The sequence below is a fragment of the Heteronotia binoei genome, chromosome 6, assembly GCF_032191835.1.
Source record: "Heteronotia binoei isolate CCM8104 ecotype False Entrance Well chromosome 6, APGP_CSIRO_Hbin_v1, whole genome shotgun sequence".
NCBI lineage: Eukaryota > Metazoa > Chordata > Lepidosauria > Squamata > Gekkonidae > Heteronotia > Heteronotia binoei.
Genome location: NC_083228.1, coordinates 145,922,903 through 145,938,399, shown reverse-complemented (window position 1 = coordinate 145,938,399; position 15,497 = coordinate 145,922,903). Strand labels below are relative to the sequence as shown.

Sequence of the window (15,497 nt, the reverse complement as noted above, 5' to 3'; positions counted from 1 at the left end):
GTGGCTATAAAAGTCAGGATCCAGATGTAACACTCCCACAGAGTATTTCTGTGCATTGAGCATTGTACAAGGGGTTGGACTAGATGACCCGGGGGGGGGTGGTCCCTTCCAACTCTATGATTCTGTATATTTTGGAATGCTGCCACAATAGCTTACGTGACTTTCTGGAGTACAGATTCCTTCATGTAGCATGCACGTGATATTAAATTGGTACCACTGAAGAAAGCCTTTTTTTAGCCAAAATGTGTCTGGTCTAATTTCATTAGTTTATTGGTTCCAGTAAGTCCTACTAAAGTGTATATACTGCATTTTATGCCGTGTGTACTGCACAATTACCTAAAGGCCCATTTTGTTTTTGATGAACTTTTAACGTGTGTTGTATTATTAAAGATAACTTCATTTTTTTTTAAAAATCTATGCTTGTTACCTCAACCTTTTAGGTATCCAATTCCAGTTTGATGTGGTGGTTAAGTCTGCGGACTCTTATCTGGGAGAACCGGGTTTGATTCCCCACTCCTCCACTTGCAGCTGCTGGAATGGCCTTGGGTCAGCCAGAACTCTCGTAGGAGTCGTCCTTGAAAGGGCAGCTTCTGTCAGAGCTCTCTCAGCTCCACCCACCCGACAGGGTGTCTGTTGTGGGGGAGGAAGGGAAAGGAGATTGTGAGCTGCTCTGAAATTCAGGGTGAAGGGTAGGGCATAAACACAACATCTTCTTCCATGTGGTGGTTGGATTTTTGCCCTTTCTTTGGTGTCGCCAGCCAGATTAGCTTCAAAATGTAGGGTTATTTTAGGCTGGGGCAGGGCAACCACAAAGAAGGCAAAAATGGGGGAAAGACACTCAAGAGACTCCCTGAAGCAACTCTTTTAAGATATTCTGGTGCTTTCTGAGAAGAATCTTTCCCTCAAGGATTGCAACTTTGGAGGCCTTTTCTATGACTTGAGTGTCGTGACAAAGATGATGTTGTTGATTGCTCGACAGGCCTCCATCAAACCAAAGTGCGGGCGAATGATCAGTTTTTCATCAGGCGGAGAGAACCCTCACGGCGTGAAGGCGGTCACCAAGGGCCAGCGGTGTGCAGTCGCACTGTGGTTCACCCTTAATCCGCTCTACCGGGAGTTGGTGAGTTTTCAATTGTTGGGGCACTTGGACGGGAAGGGTTGCACTAAAGTTGGTTTCTTGAAAAGGTCCGCCCAGGCTATTCTGTGTCTAACAAGAGAAGCTTTTACTTTGGACACCTTACAGCCTGAAACTCTGAAAAAAAAAAGGCCAACGCCATGCTGGGAATTATTAGGAAGGGAATTGAAAACAAATCAGCCAGTATCATCATGCCCCTGTATAAATCGATGGTGCGGTCTCATTTGGAATACTGTGTGCAATTCTGGTCGCCGCACCTCAAAAAGGATATTATAGCATTGGAGAAAGTCCAGAAAAGGGCAACTAGAATGATTAAAGGGCTGGAGCACTTTCCCTATGAAGAAAAGTTGAAACGCTTAGGGCTCTTTAGCTTGGAGAAACGTCGACTGCTGGGTGACATGATAGAGGTTTACAAGATAATGCATGGGATGGAGAGGGTAGAGAAGAGAAGTACTTTTCTCCCTATCTCACAATACAAGAACTCGTGGGCATTCGATGAAATTGCTGAGCAGTCAGGTTAAAACGGATAAAAAGAAGTCCTTCTTCACCCAAAGGGTGATTAACATGTGGAATTCACTGCCACAGGAGGTGGTGGCGGCTACAAGCACAGACAGCTTCAAGAGGGGACTGGATAAAAATATGGAGCAGAGGTCCATCAGTGGCTATTAGCCACAGTGTGTGTGTGTGTATTGGCCACTGTGTGACACAGAATGTTGGACTGGGTGGGCCATTGGCCTGATCCAACATGGCTTCTCTTATGTTCTTGCATTATTGTGGAGAGCCAGTTTGGGTTATTGGTTTAGAGCGGCAGACTTTAATCCAGAGAACCAGCGTTGATTCCCCTCTCTTCCACGTGATGCAGCTGCCGGGCGACCCTGGGTCAGTCACAGTTTTCTCATGGCCGTTCTCTCAAAAGCAGTTCTCGAAAGAGCTCTCAGCTCCGCCTACCTCACAGGGTGTCAGTTGTAGGGAGAGGAAGGGAAGGAGATGGGAAGCCGCTCTGAGACTTGAGTGAAGAAAGGGGTATCAATCCAACCTCCAACAACGGTTCTAGTGCAGACCAATAGAGTTCCTGTCTGAAACGGACTCCTAAAGAACACAGGGCAGGTCTGCAACAGCCGAAACGGATTTTAAATCCAGTGGCGCTTTTAAGACCAACAAAAGTTTACACAAAGTTTGAGTTTGCACCGACACTTTTTCAGATACATTAAGTTTTGCTGCCACCTTGAGGGGGTGGCTGGGAGAACATTAGGTGGACAAGAACATAACTATCCAATAGTCATCAACAGACATTGTCAAAATTTCGACATATTGCTGTTTTATTGCTTTTGCGTGCTCACGCTACTCAGATCAAAGATTTGCTCAATTTGTTAATTTTATTAGTCTGTCGTTGGATCTTAAATTTGCATTCTAAACCACTCCCTACCAGATAATTTCACTATACTGTCATTGGATCTTAAATTTGTACCAGTTTGCATTCTGAGCCACGGCCTACCAGCTATGTGTGGCTTTGCTCACTGTGCCGGATTCCTTGTCCGCTGAAGCGTGCTTAGAGAGCACACGAAAGCCGACGTTCTGAATAAAACTAAGCTGGTCTTAAAGGTGAAACTTGAATCCTATTTTGTTCTGTCACTATCCAATGTATTTCTCTTTTAGCCGTATTGACATACTCAAATAAGGGATATTGGCTTTTTATCTCACTACACATACTAAACCCATCTTCCACTATATTTTTAATGTATTTTTCTTCTAATGGCAAACTGTATGTATGTTACATGTTAAAAGGTAAATTAGTTGGATGGGGGAAACTTCTGAGAAAGAAGTTTTCTCAGAATGTATTTCTCTTTTAGCCGTATTGACATACTCAAATAAGGAATATTGGCTTTTTATCTCACTACACATACTAAACCCATCTTCCACTATATTTTTAATGTATTTTTCTTCTAATGGCAAACTATATGTATGTTACATGTTAAAAGGTAAATTAGTTGGATGGGGGAAACTTCTGAGAAAGAAGTTTTCTCAGAATGTATTTCTCTTTTAGCCGTATTGACATACTCAAATAAGGAATATTGGCTTTTTATCTCACTACACATACTAAACCCATCTTCCACTATATTTTTAATGTATTTTTCTTCTAATGGCAAACTATATGTATGTTACATGTTAAAAGGTAAATTAGTTGGATGGGGGAAACTTCTGAGAAAGAAGTTTTCTCAGAATGTATTTCTCTTTTAGCCGTATTGACATACTCAAATAAGGAATATTGGCTTTTTATCTCACTACACATACTAAACCCATCTTCCACTATATTTTTAATGTATTTTTCTTCTAATGGCAAACTATATGTATGTTACATGTTAAAAGGTAAATTAGTTGGATGGGGGAAACTTCTGAGAAAGAAGTTTTCTCAGAATGTATTTCTCTTTTAGCCGTATTGACATACTCAAATAAGGAATATTGGCTTTTTATCTCACTACACATAGTAAACCCATCTTCCACTATATTTTTAATGTATTTTTCTTCTAATGGCAAACTGTATGTATGTTACATGTTAAAAGGTAAATTAGTTGGATGGGGAAAACTTCTGAGAAAGAAATGCCCTCATTTTGGCCCAGGCTTATAACAATAGAGTGATTAACAGACATTTTGACATCTTATTGTTTTATTGGTTTCTCACGCTCAGGCTACCCTGATCAAAGGTTTGCTCAATTTGTTAATTGTACTATTCTGTCATTGGATCTTCAATTTGTACCATTTTGCATTCTAAACCGCTGCCGACCAGCTCTGAGCCCATCACGGGAAAGGGCGGCTTATAAATCAGCGAAAATAAATAAATAAATTTGTAGCTCTGCTCATGGTACCTGATTCCTTGTCTGAGGAAGTGTCCTTGGTGCAACGAAAGCTTACGTTCTGAATGAAACTTTGTTGGTCTTAAAGGTGCAACTTGACTTTTACTTTGTTCTACTGTTTCAAACCAGTATGGCTGCCCGCTTGGATCTACCTTTGAGACCAATAAAGTTTTATTCAAGGTGTGAGCTTTTGTGTGTGTAGGTGTGCACACTTCTTCAGATACATTAAGCGTTGCTGCCCCCTTGGGGAAGTGGCTGAGATAACACTGGTTTGAGCCCAGTGACACCTTTAACGCCAACAAAGTGTTATTCAAGGTGTGACCTTTTGGGCGCATGCACACTTCCTCAGATACAGTGAAATGGAAGTTGCCGGTCTATTCATATAGGTAGAGGTTGAGCAGCAAATTAGCATAATAGCCAAGGTATAGATGGAACTCTGGGGCAGCGATGCTCTGTGTGGAGAAACGCCATCTTAGTTGGGAGGGAACATGAAACTGCTAGGCAGGCTTTGGGGCCTAGCCTTCCCTTCACTCCCCACTCCCTTCCGGAGTTAAACCATCAACTCTAGGGGGGAGAGCCTCCTAGAGGGGCAGGAAGTTCTTTTGTTTTATTGGAGTGAGGCGGGAAAAGGTCAGTTCTCAGCTGGCCCTCAAAGAGAGAGGTTGTCAGTCTGTGGGCTCCTGACTGTGGGAGAGGCCTACTCAAGAGGAAGAGGACCCCAGGCAGTCAGACCAAGTAAGTCATCCACAAGGCAGGGCAAGTTTAGACCAGGGACTGGAGGATGCGTTTAAATCCACCTTTTATTTGTCATGCTGGTTGCTGTTCGGGTGCTGTGCTAAACTTTTACATGCAACTCCTTTTGTTTTGTTTTCCTTTCCTTTCCTTTTTCTCTTTTAATTAAATATTTTTACTGTTTTGAATGCTGGCAGTCAAACTCTGTACCACATAGATCCCCAACCGCTTTAGACCACGCTTTATGAAGGGGGCCCCGGGGAAAAGGGAAAGGCCTGTGGTTGGATAAGGTGCCAATCCTCCAGAGGTTCCCCGAAGAAGTGCTGTGGTCTCTGTGATACCCAAGTACAGGGTGGCAGAGGACCTTGAGGCCTGGCCTCAGAGCTGGAGAGGGGGATTGGGAGTCCTGTTACTCTCAATCCGAACCCCTAGACTTGCAGGTGGTGGCAGCGAGCCCAAGTGGCTGACGGAGAAATAGCTCCCTCCAGGAGTTGGCGACTCAATAGGGAGTTGACGGGACCGGGTCTGAAGGCAGAATCGGGCCGGTTCCGTCACACTCTGTATTATTGGTGCTTGGGGGAGCTAGTGTCCTGGCCCCACTGATGGACCTCCTGATGGCGCCTGGTTTATTTGGCCACTGTGTGACACAGAGTGTTGGACTGGAGGGGCCATTGGCCTGATCCAAATGGCTTCTCTTATGTTCTTATGTGACACAGAGTGTTGGACTGGAGGGGCCATTGGCCTGATCCAACATGGCTTCTCTTATGTTCTTATGTGACACGTAGTGTTGGACTGGATGTGCCATTGGCCTGATCCAACATGGCTTCTCTTATGTTCTTATGTGACACATAGTGTTGGACTGGATGTGCCATTGGCCTGATCCAACATGGCTTCTCTTATGTTCTTATGTGACACACAGTGTTGGACTGGATGGGCCATTGGCCTGCTCCAACATGGCTTCTCTTATGTTCTTCTGTGACAAAGAGTGTTGGACTGGATGGGCCATTGGCCTGATCCAACATGGCTTCTCTTATGTTCTTATGTTCATACAGCATAATAAACCTGTTTGACAGGTGCAAGGACCAAACAACTTTCCTATGCTCTAAGGTGCTGGTCTCAAATCGAGCTGATCTGGGAATTGATACCTGCTGTGTCTTCTCCCCCTCTCCTCCCCCCCCCCCCGCCATTCCCTATCTCTTATACCAGGGGTGTAGAATTCATTTGTTATAAGAACATAAGAGAAGCCATGTTGGATCAGGCCAGTGGCCCATCCAGTCCAACACTCTGTGTCACATAAGAACATAAGAGAAGCCCTGTTGGATCAGACCAAAGGCCCCTCCAGTCCAACACTCTGTGTCACAGAAGAACACAAGAGAAGCCATGTTGGATCAGGCCAATGGCCCATCCCGTCCAACACTCTGTGTCACATAAGAAAAGCCATGTTGGATCAGGCCAACGGCCCATCCAGTCCAACACATTGTGTCACATAAGAACATAAGAGAAGCCATGTTGGATCAGGCCAGTGGCCCATCCAGTCCAACACTCTGAGTCACATAAGAACATAAGAGAAGCCATGTTGGATCAGGCCGAAGGCCCATCCAGTCCAACACACTGTGTCACATAAGAACATAAGAGAAGCCATGTTGGATCAGGCCAGTGGCCCATCCAGTCCAACACTCTGAGTCACATAAGAACATAAGAGAAGCCATGTTGGATCAGGCCGAAGGCCCATCCAGTCCAACACTCTGTGTCACACAGTGGCCAAAAATTTATATATATACACACTGGCTAATAGCCACTGATGGAGCTCTGCTCCATATTTTTATCTAACCCCCTCTTGAAGCTGGCTATGCTTGTAGCCACCACCACCTCCTGTGGCAGTGAGTTCCACATGTTAATCACCCTTTGGGTGAAGAAGGACTTCCTTTTATCCGTTCTAACCAGACTGCTCAGCAATTTCATCGAATGACCACGAGTTCTTGTATTGTGAGAAAGGGAGAAAAGTACTTCTTTCTCTACTTTCTCCATCCCATGCATTATCTTGTAAACCTCTATCATGCCACCCCGCAGTCGACGTTTCTCCAAGCTAAAGAGCCCCAAGCGGTTTAACCTTTCTTCATAGGGAAAGTGTTCCAAACCTGTAATCATTCTAGTTATGACATAAACGAGACCTTGTCAGTGTGGGCCGGGTTATGTGTGTACCTATTTAAGATTAGGTAGCAGAGATATAAAGTTTTTAAAGGACACAAACACTACAAAAGATTTTAAAAAAAAAAACACCCTTAAAATGAAGCATGCTTAAAACATTGGCACCTATTGGTCTTAAAGGTGCTTTCTTTGTATCTTTCCCATGGGATCCAGGGAACTGGGCAAAGGAGACTCTAGCTCTTTCCCACCCTCCCCAGGAGACCAGGAGAGAGACGAGCCTCAACCGATGGAGTAAATCAAGGTTTTGCTCTGTGCGATTGAGTGAGCCTTGCAAAGCAAGCTGTGATGCAGAAGGAAGTAAGAGAGAGGGAGAAGGAAGCAGATGACAGCCAGTTGCTCGGGGGCCTGATAGGAGCCCTCTGTGGGCCTGATTCGGCCCCCGGGCTGCATGTTTGACACCCCTGTCTTACACCTTTCGTTTCTCCTTTCCCCAGGAGCGGATCCAAGCCGACGAAGTCATGGCGACGTTAAACCAGGAGTACGTCGGACCCGGCGAACTCGGCATCAACCCCAAGGACGAGCTATGAGCCAGGCCCACGGACACGCGGCGGAATATAAATCTATATATTTATTTAATATTTGTTTTTGAAAAATCTTATCAGAACCTTTTATTTTTGTACAAAGCCTCGGTCTAAGTTCACGGACAGACTGACCAGGGAGGGAAAGGCGGAGGGAGTCCAAAGAAATAAAGCCTTTCTCTTGCCTGGACACAGCGTTTGGTTTTCACCCTTTTTTTTTTCCCCTGGTGGTCATCTGGGGTCTTCTGGTTGGATTTTCCGGCACTCTTCTCCTCTGAAATCTCCGATCACCGTGCCTCTTATCCCAGACGGTTCTCTGCTGATGTTTTACTTCCATCCAGGCCTCAAATTCAGCAGGAGCTCAACGGAGTGCAGCTCCTCAACCTTTCTGAGGGTTCCCCCTCTTCCTCCCTACCTATCTTGTCCGTTGAATAGGAGGTGCAGCTGCATAACAATCCCTGGATTAGGAGAGCGGGCAGCCAGCCAGCCACCAGGGGCTTTGCCACGCCCCCAGCAGCGCTCATTCACCCCTGGAGAAGCCCACGCCACTCTTTCTCCATTTCTTATGTGATTTTGCGTGGCGGGTGACTTGCTGGCCTTTTGAATGGGGGAAGGCGGCCCAGGAGAGACCCAGGCGAGCGAGGCCTGTTTGGGCTGGCTGGATCTCTAGCCAGGCCAAGCAGGCCTCACTCACATGGGGCTCTCCTTTCTTGCGTCAGGCTGCTTTTGGCTGGGGGGAGGCGGTGTATACTAATGAGTTATGCTAATGAGCTCCGCCACCTATTTTTCTACAAAATGACCCCTGCTTCCATCTGCGCCAGGTCTGAGCCCCCTGGTTTCAAAAATGTTCCTGGGGGGGGGGGTGTCAAACCTCTGAGGAGTCCGCTCCTCCAGCCACGCACTGGGTCGCTTACAGCCTCTGGCGTGTCTGCATACAGAGCCCCGGGTCTCTGTGGGATGGGCAGCAAAATCTGGCTCAGAGTTCTGCGTTCAAACTCAGCTCCCTCGAACAATCTGCGATATCAGCCTCGTCGCAAATTACACTTCCTCTGGATTTGTCCTCTGCTCGCTGAAGAAGGGGGACTTGAGGGGGGGCTGAAGGTTAAAAGGGTCATGCATGGTGCAGTGTATGGCCTGGAGATTTTTTTTGGGGGGGTGGAGTCTGGAGAAGGCGGGGTTTAGGGAAGGGAGGGGCCTCAGCATGGTGCCATGTCATAGAATCCAACCTCCAAAGAAGCCATTTTCTCCAGGAGAGCTGATCTCTGCCAACTGGAGATTGGTTGTAAAAGCGGGAGATCTCCACATCCCACATGGAGGCTGGCAACCAGATTAACTTTCCAGTGGAAAGGGGGAACTACCATCTATGGGAAGGTGGCGGGGGGAGACACACTCCTGTCTTTGGTCACGTAGGGAATGAAATCCCAGAGGACACCCTGGGAGCTTCTGGTGCTGTGACCCAATTTTATTTAAGACAGAAATTGGCTGGGCCAGTACATTGCTGGGGGAGAGGGGCGATGCGCTGGAGACAATGTGGTTAGGAACTGGCAGATGCTCGTTGCGAGGTCTTCCTAGGAAGCCGTATGATCTTTTGGCAGGGAGATCAAAATGGGCCATGACCCTCCAGCACTCCCTCCTGCACAAGTCTCGCTGTGCTCTCCCATAGTGCCCTTTTGTTTCAATGGGGCTGGCAAGAGAGCCAGTTTGGTGTAGTGGTGAAGTGCACGGACTCATAGAATCGTACAGTTGGAAGGGACCTCTAAGGTCATCTAGTCTAACCCCCTGCACAAGGCAGGAAACTCACAAACGCCTCCCCCTAAATTCACAGGATCTTCATTGCTGTCAGATGGCCATCTAGCCTCTATTTGAAAACCTCCAAGGAAGGAGAGCCCACCACCTCCCAAAGAGGAAGCCTGTTCCACTGAGGAATCACTCTAACAGTCAGGAAGTTCTTCGTAATGTTGAGCCGGAAACTCTTTTGATTTAATTTCAACCCATTGGTTCTGGTCCTACCTTCTGGGGCCACAGAAAACAATTCCACAGCATCCTCTCTATGACAGCCCTTCAAGGACTTGAAGATGGTGATTCTATCACCTCTCAGCCGCCTCCTCTCCAGGCTAAACATCCCCAGCTCCTTCAACCTTTCTTCATAGGACTTGGTCTCCAGACCCCTCACCATCTTCGTCGCCCTCCTCTGGACCCGTTCCAGCGTGTTTACATCCTTCTTAAAATGTGGTGCCCAAAACTGAACACAAGACTCCAGGTGAGGTCTTACCAGAGCAGAGTAAAGCGATACCATCACATCACGTAATCTGGACACGATACTTCTGTTGATACAGCCCAAAATTGCATTTGCCTTTTTAGCTACCGCATCACACTGTTGACTCATGTTCGGCATATGATCCACTAAGACCCCTAGATCCTTTTCGCACATACTACTGCTAAGACAAGTCTCCCCCATCCTATAACCATTGGATTATTCCTACCTACCATTATTTTTCGGTCCATTGGACGCTCCGGACCATTAGACGCAGGTGCCTGGCTGGCAGACAAGGGCGAGATCGCTCCCTCCGCCCCCACCGCAAACCCAGCACTTCGCAGGGAGCGATCTCGCCGCTTGTCTCCCAGCCAGGCATGCAGGAAGTGCTGCGTTTGCAGAGGAGGGGGGGGGGTGATTCCTCTGTTCCTGACTTCAGCTTCTGCTTATAGCAAGGGCTAGGATCCCAGCCCTTGCTATAAGCAGCAACTGAAGCCAGGCAGACAGGAATAGAGGAAGCACCCGCCCACTCCGCAAGCCCAGCGCTTCGCAAGCGCTGGCTGTGGAGGGGGCGGCGTGCTTTCTCCCTGCTTGCCTGCCTGGCTTCAGCGCTGATGCTTAAAGCAAGCGCTGGGATCGGAGAGCGGAGGGAGCGATCCTGGCGCTTACTGTAAGCGTCAGAGCTGGAGCCAGGCAGGCAGGGGCGGGAAGCGCCAGGACGGAGGCAGCGGATCAACCCCCCCCCCCGGAGGAAGGTACATATGGTACCTTCGCTCCATAAGACGCACACACTTCCCCCCCACTTTTTTAGGAGGAAAAAGTGCGTCTTATGGTGCAAAAAATACGGTAAATGCAGAACTTTAAATTTATCCCTGTTAAAATTCATTTTATTGATTTTAGCCCAGTTTTCCAGCCTGTCAAGGTCATCCAGTATCCTGTTTCTGTCTTCTTCTGTGTTTGCAACCCCTCCTAATTTAGTATCATCTGCAAATTTAATAAGCATTCCCCTCTATTCCTTCATCCAAATCATTGATAAAGATGTTGAACAAAACAGGTCCCAGGACAGATCCTTGAGGAACTCCACTTGTCACTCCTCTCCAAGAGGATGAGGAACCATTCACAAGCACTCTTTGGGTGTGATCTGTCAACCAGTTATAGATCCACCTAAAGGTAACAGGATCCAAACCACATTTTACCAACTTGTCAACAAGGATAGTATGTGGAACTTTATCAAAAGCCTTACTGAAATCAAGATAAACGATGTCTATAGCATTCCCCTGATCCAGCAAGGTAGTCACTTTCTCAAAAAAAGAGATCAGGTTAGTCTGACATGACTTGTTCTTGAGAAACCCTTGCTGGCTCTTAGTAATCACATCCATTCTTTCTAAATGTTCCAGGACCAACTGTTTGATGATTTGTTCTAAAACTTTTCCAGGTATAGACGTCAAGCGGATGGATTGGTAGTTACTTGGATCGTCTTTTTTCCCCTTCTTGAAGATGTGGACAACATTCGCCCTCCTCCAATCTTCCGGCACCTCTCCTGTTCTCCAAGAATTCTCAAAAATAATAGCCAGAGATTCAGAAATTACATCCGCAAGCTCTTTTAGAACCCTTGGATGCAGCTCATCTGGCCCTGAGGACTTAGTTTCATTTAAAGAAACTAGGTGTTTATGTACTACCCTTATGCTGATCCTAGGTTGGAACTTCATACCCTCCTTATATGTTCTATTTTTGCCATGTTGAGCACCGTTTCCCTCAGAAGAGAAGACTGAGGAAAAGCAGGAATTGAGCAGTTCCGTCCTCTCTTCGTTACCTGTTAGAATTTCACTTTCTTGCTTTCACAATGGGCTTACCATGTCCTTGCTCTTTTTCTTACTCTGAACATAAGAAAGGAACCCTTTTTTGTTGTTTTTAGCATCTTTGGCCAGCCTAAGCTCATACCGAGCTTTAGCTTTCCTAACGTTTTCTCTTCAAGCACTGGTGATTTGTTTATATTCATCCTTGGTTATAAGGCCCTCCTTCCAATTCCTAAAGAAGTCTTTTTTATTTCTCAAGTCTTTAGAGAGCTGTTTATGGAGCCACTTCGGCTTCTTTAGGCTTTTTCCATTTTTTCTTCTCATAGAAATCGTCTGTGATTGCACTTTCAGTATTTCGCTTTTAAGAAACTCCCACCCCTCCTGAACCCCCTTCCTCCTATTTCTGACCATGGGATTTTACCCAGCATAGTCCTAAGTTTATCGAAGTTTGCCTTTCTGAAGTCCAACCTATAAGTCTGACTACGTATAGCTTTCCCCTTCCCTAAGACTGTAAATTCCAAAATCACATGGTCACTACTGCCCAGGGTGCCCACTATTTCCACTTCTTCAATCAATTCTTCCTTGTCGGTGGGAATCAAATCCAAGATAGCAGATCCCCTTGTTTCCTTCTTCACTTTCTGGAAAAGGAAGTTGTCAGCAAGACAAGCCAGGAATCTCTTTGACTTTTCATTTTTAGCAGAGTTGGACTTCCAACAGATGTCCGGGTAATTGAAATCTCCCATGATCCCTGTATCCCTTCTCTTGGAGAACTTTGCAATCTGCTGTAGAAGTATCTCATCCAAGTCCTCTGCCCGACTTGGTGGTCTATAGCAGACCCGCATAATAATATCACTGTTATTTCTTACTCCTTTTATTTTTACCCAGAGACTCTCAACTGAGCTACCATGCTCAGATTCACATATTTCCTCAAAAGTATATACCTCCTTCACATATACTGCTACGCCTCCGCCCTTTCTCATTTGCCTGTCCCTTTTAAATAAGTTGTACCCCTGAATCCTAATATTCCAGTTGTGAGTGTCATCCCACCACGTTTCAGTAAGGCCTGTTATGTCATAGTCTCCTTCCTTTATTAGGACTTCCAGTTCCTCCTGTTTGTTTCCCATACTCTGTGCATTAGTGGGGTGCCACAGGGCTCGGTACTGGGTCCCATGCTCTTACTTAAGTTCATAAATGATTTAGAGTTGGGAGTGAGCAGTGAAGTGGCCAAGTTTGCGGATGACACTAAATTGTTCAGGGTGGTGAGAACCAGAGAGGATTGTGAGGAACTCCAAAGGGATCTGTTGAGGCTGGGTGAGTGGGCGTCAACGTGGCAGATGCGGTTCAATGTGGCCAAGTGCAAAGTAATGCACATTGGGCCAAGAATCCCAGCTACAAATACAAGTTGATGGGGTGTGAACTGGCAGAGACTGATCAAGAGAGAGATCTTGGGGTCATGATAGATAACTCACTGAAAGTGTCAAGACAGTGTGCGTTTGCAATAAAAAAGGCCAATGCCATGCTGGGAATTATTAGGAAGGGAATTGAAAACAAATCAGCCAGTATCATAATGCCCCTGTATAAATCGATGGTGCGGTCTCATTTGGAGTACTGTGTGCAGTTCTGGTCGCCGCACCTCAAAAAGGATATTATAGCTTTAGAGAAGGTGCAGAGAAGGGCAACTAGAATGATTAAAGGGCTGGAGCACTTTCCCTATGAAGAAAGGTTGAAACGCTTGGGACTCTTTAGCTTGGAAAAACGTCGACTGCGGGGTGACATGATAGAGGTTTACAAGATAATGCATGGAATGGAGAAAGTAGAGAAAGAAGTACTTTTCTCCCTTTCTCACAATACAAGAACTCGTGGGCATTCGATGAAATTGCTGAGAATTGCTGAGCAGACAGGTTAAAACGGATAAAAGAAAGTACTTCTTCACCCAAAGGGTGATTAACATGTGGAATTCACTGCCACAGGAGGTGGTGGCGGCCACAAGTATAGCCACCTTCAAGAGGGGTTTAGATAAAAATATGGAGGCAGAGGTCCATCAGTGGCTATTAGCCACAGTGTATGTGTGTATATAACATTTTTTGCCACTGTGTGACACAGAGTGTTGGACTTGATGGGCCGTTGGCCTGATCCAACATGGCTTCTCTTATGTTCTTATGTTCTAGTGTAGAGACATCGGAATCCACGTTTATGCATCCTGAAGGTTTGGTTTCTGTACAAGGCTGCAAGTTCACATTACCTAGCGTATGTGCCACTCTTTGCAAATCTTTAATATTCTTATCCCCAGTTTCTGGCATCATACGAGGCTTGAATTATTGTCTCGCTCCCCCCGTACAATTTAATTTTCTCTGAATGAACCGGGTTTGATTCCCCCACTCCTCCACTTGCACCTGCTGGAATGGCCTTGGGTCAGCCATAGCTCTCGCAGAGTTGTCCTTGAAAGGGCAGCTGCAGTCAGAGCTCTCTCAGCCCACCTTCCTCAAAGGGTATCTGTTGTGGGGGGAGAAGATAAAGGAGATTGTGAGCCGCTCTGAGACTCTGAGAGTCAGAGGGGAGGAAAAGGAAAGGAAAGGTCCCCTGTGCAAGCACAGTCGTTTCCGACTTTGGGGCAACATTGCTCTCATGTTTTCACGGCAGACTTTTTTACGGGTGGTTTGCCATTGCCTTCCTCAGTCATCTACACTTTCCTCCCAGCAAGCTGGCTACTCCATTTGACCGACCTCAGAAGGATGGAAGGCTGAGTCAACCTCAAGCCGATGACCTGAAAACCCAGCTTCCGCCGGGATCGAAAAGTCGTGAACAGAGCTTAAGACTGCAGTACTGCAGCTTCAACACTCTGCGCCCGGGGCTTTTACATCAGAGTGGAGGGAGGGATATAAATCCAATATCATCATCATCATCATCTTCTTCTTCTTCCTCAGGAGCATGGTCCATGGACCTTCTCTGTCTCTTCCCAGACCACAGTCTTGCAGCGACTGCCTGCTCTTAATGTCTCCTGCCTTTGCAAAACCAGCCGCTGACATGTCTGTAACATTCTTTGCACCAGCTCCAGCATCTTTAGGATGCGCTCGTTCCAGAGATAGCAAGGAAGGGAAGGGGACTTCATGTTGTATCTAAAGCCAGAAGGAATAAAAGGAAACTCAGAGAACAGATCCATGCGTTCACTTTTTGTCTGGGTTCTCAGGAAACTGGGACAAGAACTAACGCATGAGTCAGGAAACTGGCTTTTTAAAACAAATTAATTGGTTTACTTAAAGTTTTGCTTATCTGCCTGGCTCCTTTCTGGAACTCAAAGCAGCTTGCAAGGTAAAACATGATTAAAAACACAACACAAATCATTTTAAAACCTGTAAAGGTTGTAGTTTAAAAACTCCCAATTAGGATTGCCACTAAGCAAGCTAAATCATTCAAGGTGCTGTCTTGAGGGGGGACCAGGCACATCTCCCTTGGGGAGGCTGTCTCATAATCATGGGGCTGCCACAGAAGAGGCCCTCCAGAGGGGCTTCTTCATTCAGGGCTTTTTTTTGTAGCAGGAACTCTTTTGCATATTAGGCCACACACCCCCTGATGTAGCCAATCCTCCAAGAGCTTACAGGGCTCTTAGTAAAGGGCCTATTGTAAGCTCCAGGAGGATTGGCTACATCAGAGGGGTGTGTGGCCTAATATGCAAAGGAGTTCCTGCGAGAGAGAGAGAAAGAAAGAAAGAAAGAAAGAAAGAAGAAAGAAAGAAAGAAAGAAAGAAAGAAAGAAAGGAAGGAGGGAGGGAGGGAGGGAGGGAAGGAGGGGGGTGAGAGAAAGAAAGAGAGAGAGGGAGGGAGGGAGAGAGAGAGAGAAAGAGAGAAGGAAGGAGGAAGGAAGGAAGGAAGGAAGGAAGGAAGGAAGGAAGGAAGGAAGGAAGGGAGGGAGGGAGGGAGGAGGGAGGGAGGGGAGAGAGAAAGAAAGAAAGAAAGAAAGAAAGAAGAAAGAAAGAAAGAAAGAAAGAAGAAAGAAAGAAAGAAA

The 15,497-nt window shown here is 46.3% G+C and overlaps 1 protein-coding gene across 1 annotated transcript in view; it reads left to right on the top strand.

The window, feature by feature from the left end:
• The window catches only part of P3H2 (prolyl 3-hydroxylase 2), a 38,217-nt gene extending 30,582 nt beyond the window's left edge, over positions 1-7,635 (top strand). Inside the window, exons 8-9 of the mRNA XM_060242754.1 lie at positions 980-1,120; positions 7,362-7,635. Coding sequence (XP_060098737.1) covers positions 980-1,120; positions 7,362-7,454 — 234 coding nt within the window. The 3' untranslated portion in view covers positions 7,455-7,635. The remainder of the gene's footprint in view (positions 1-979; positions 1,121-7,361) is intronic.
• The last annotated feature ends 7,862 nt before the right edge of the window (positions 7,636-15,497 follow it).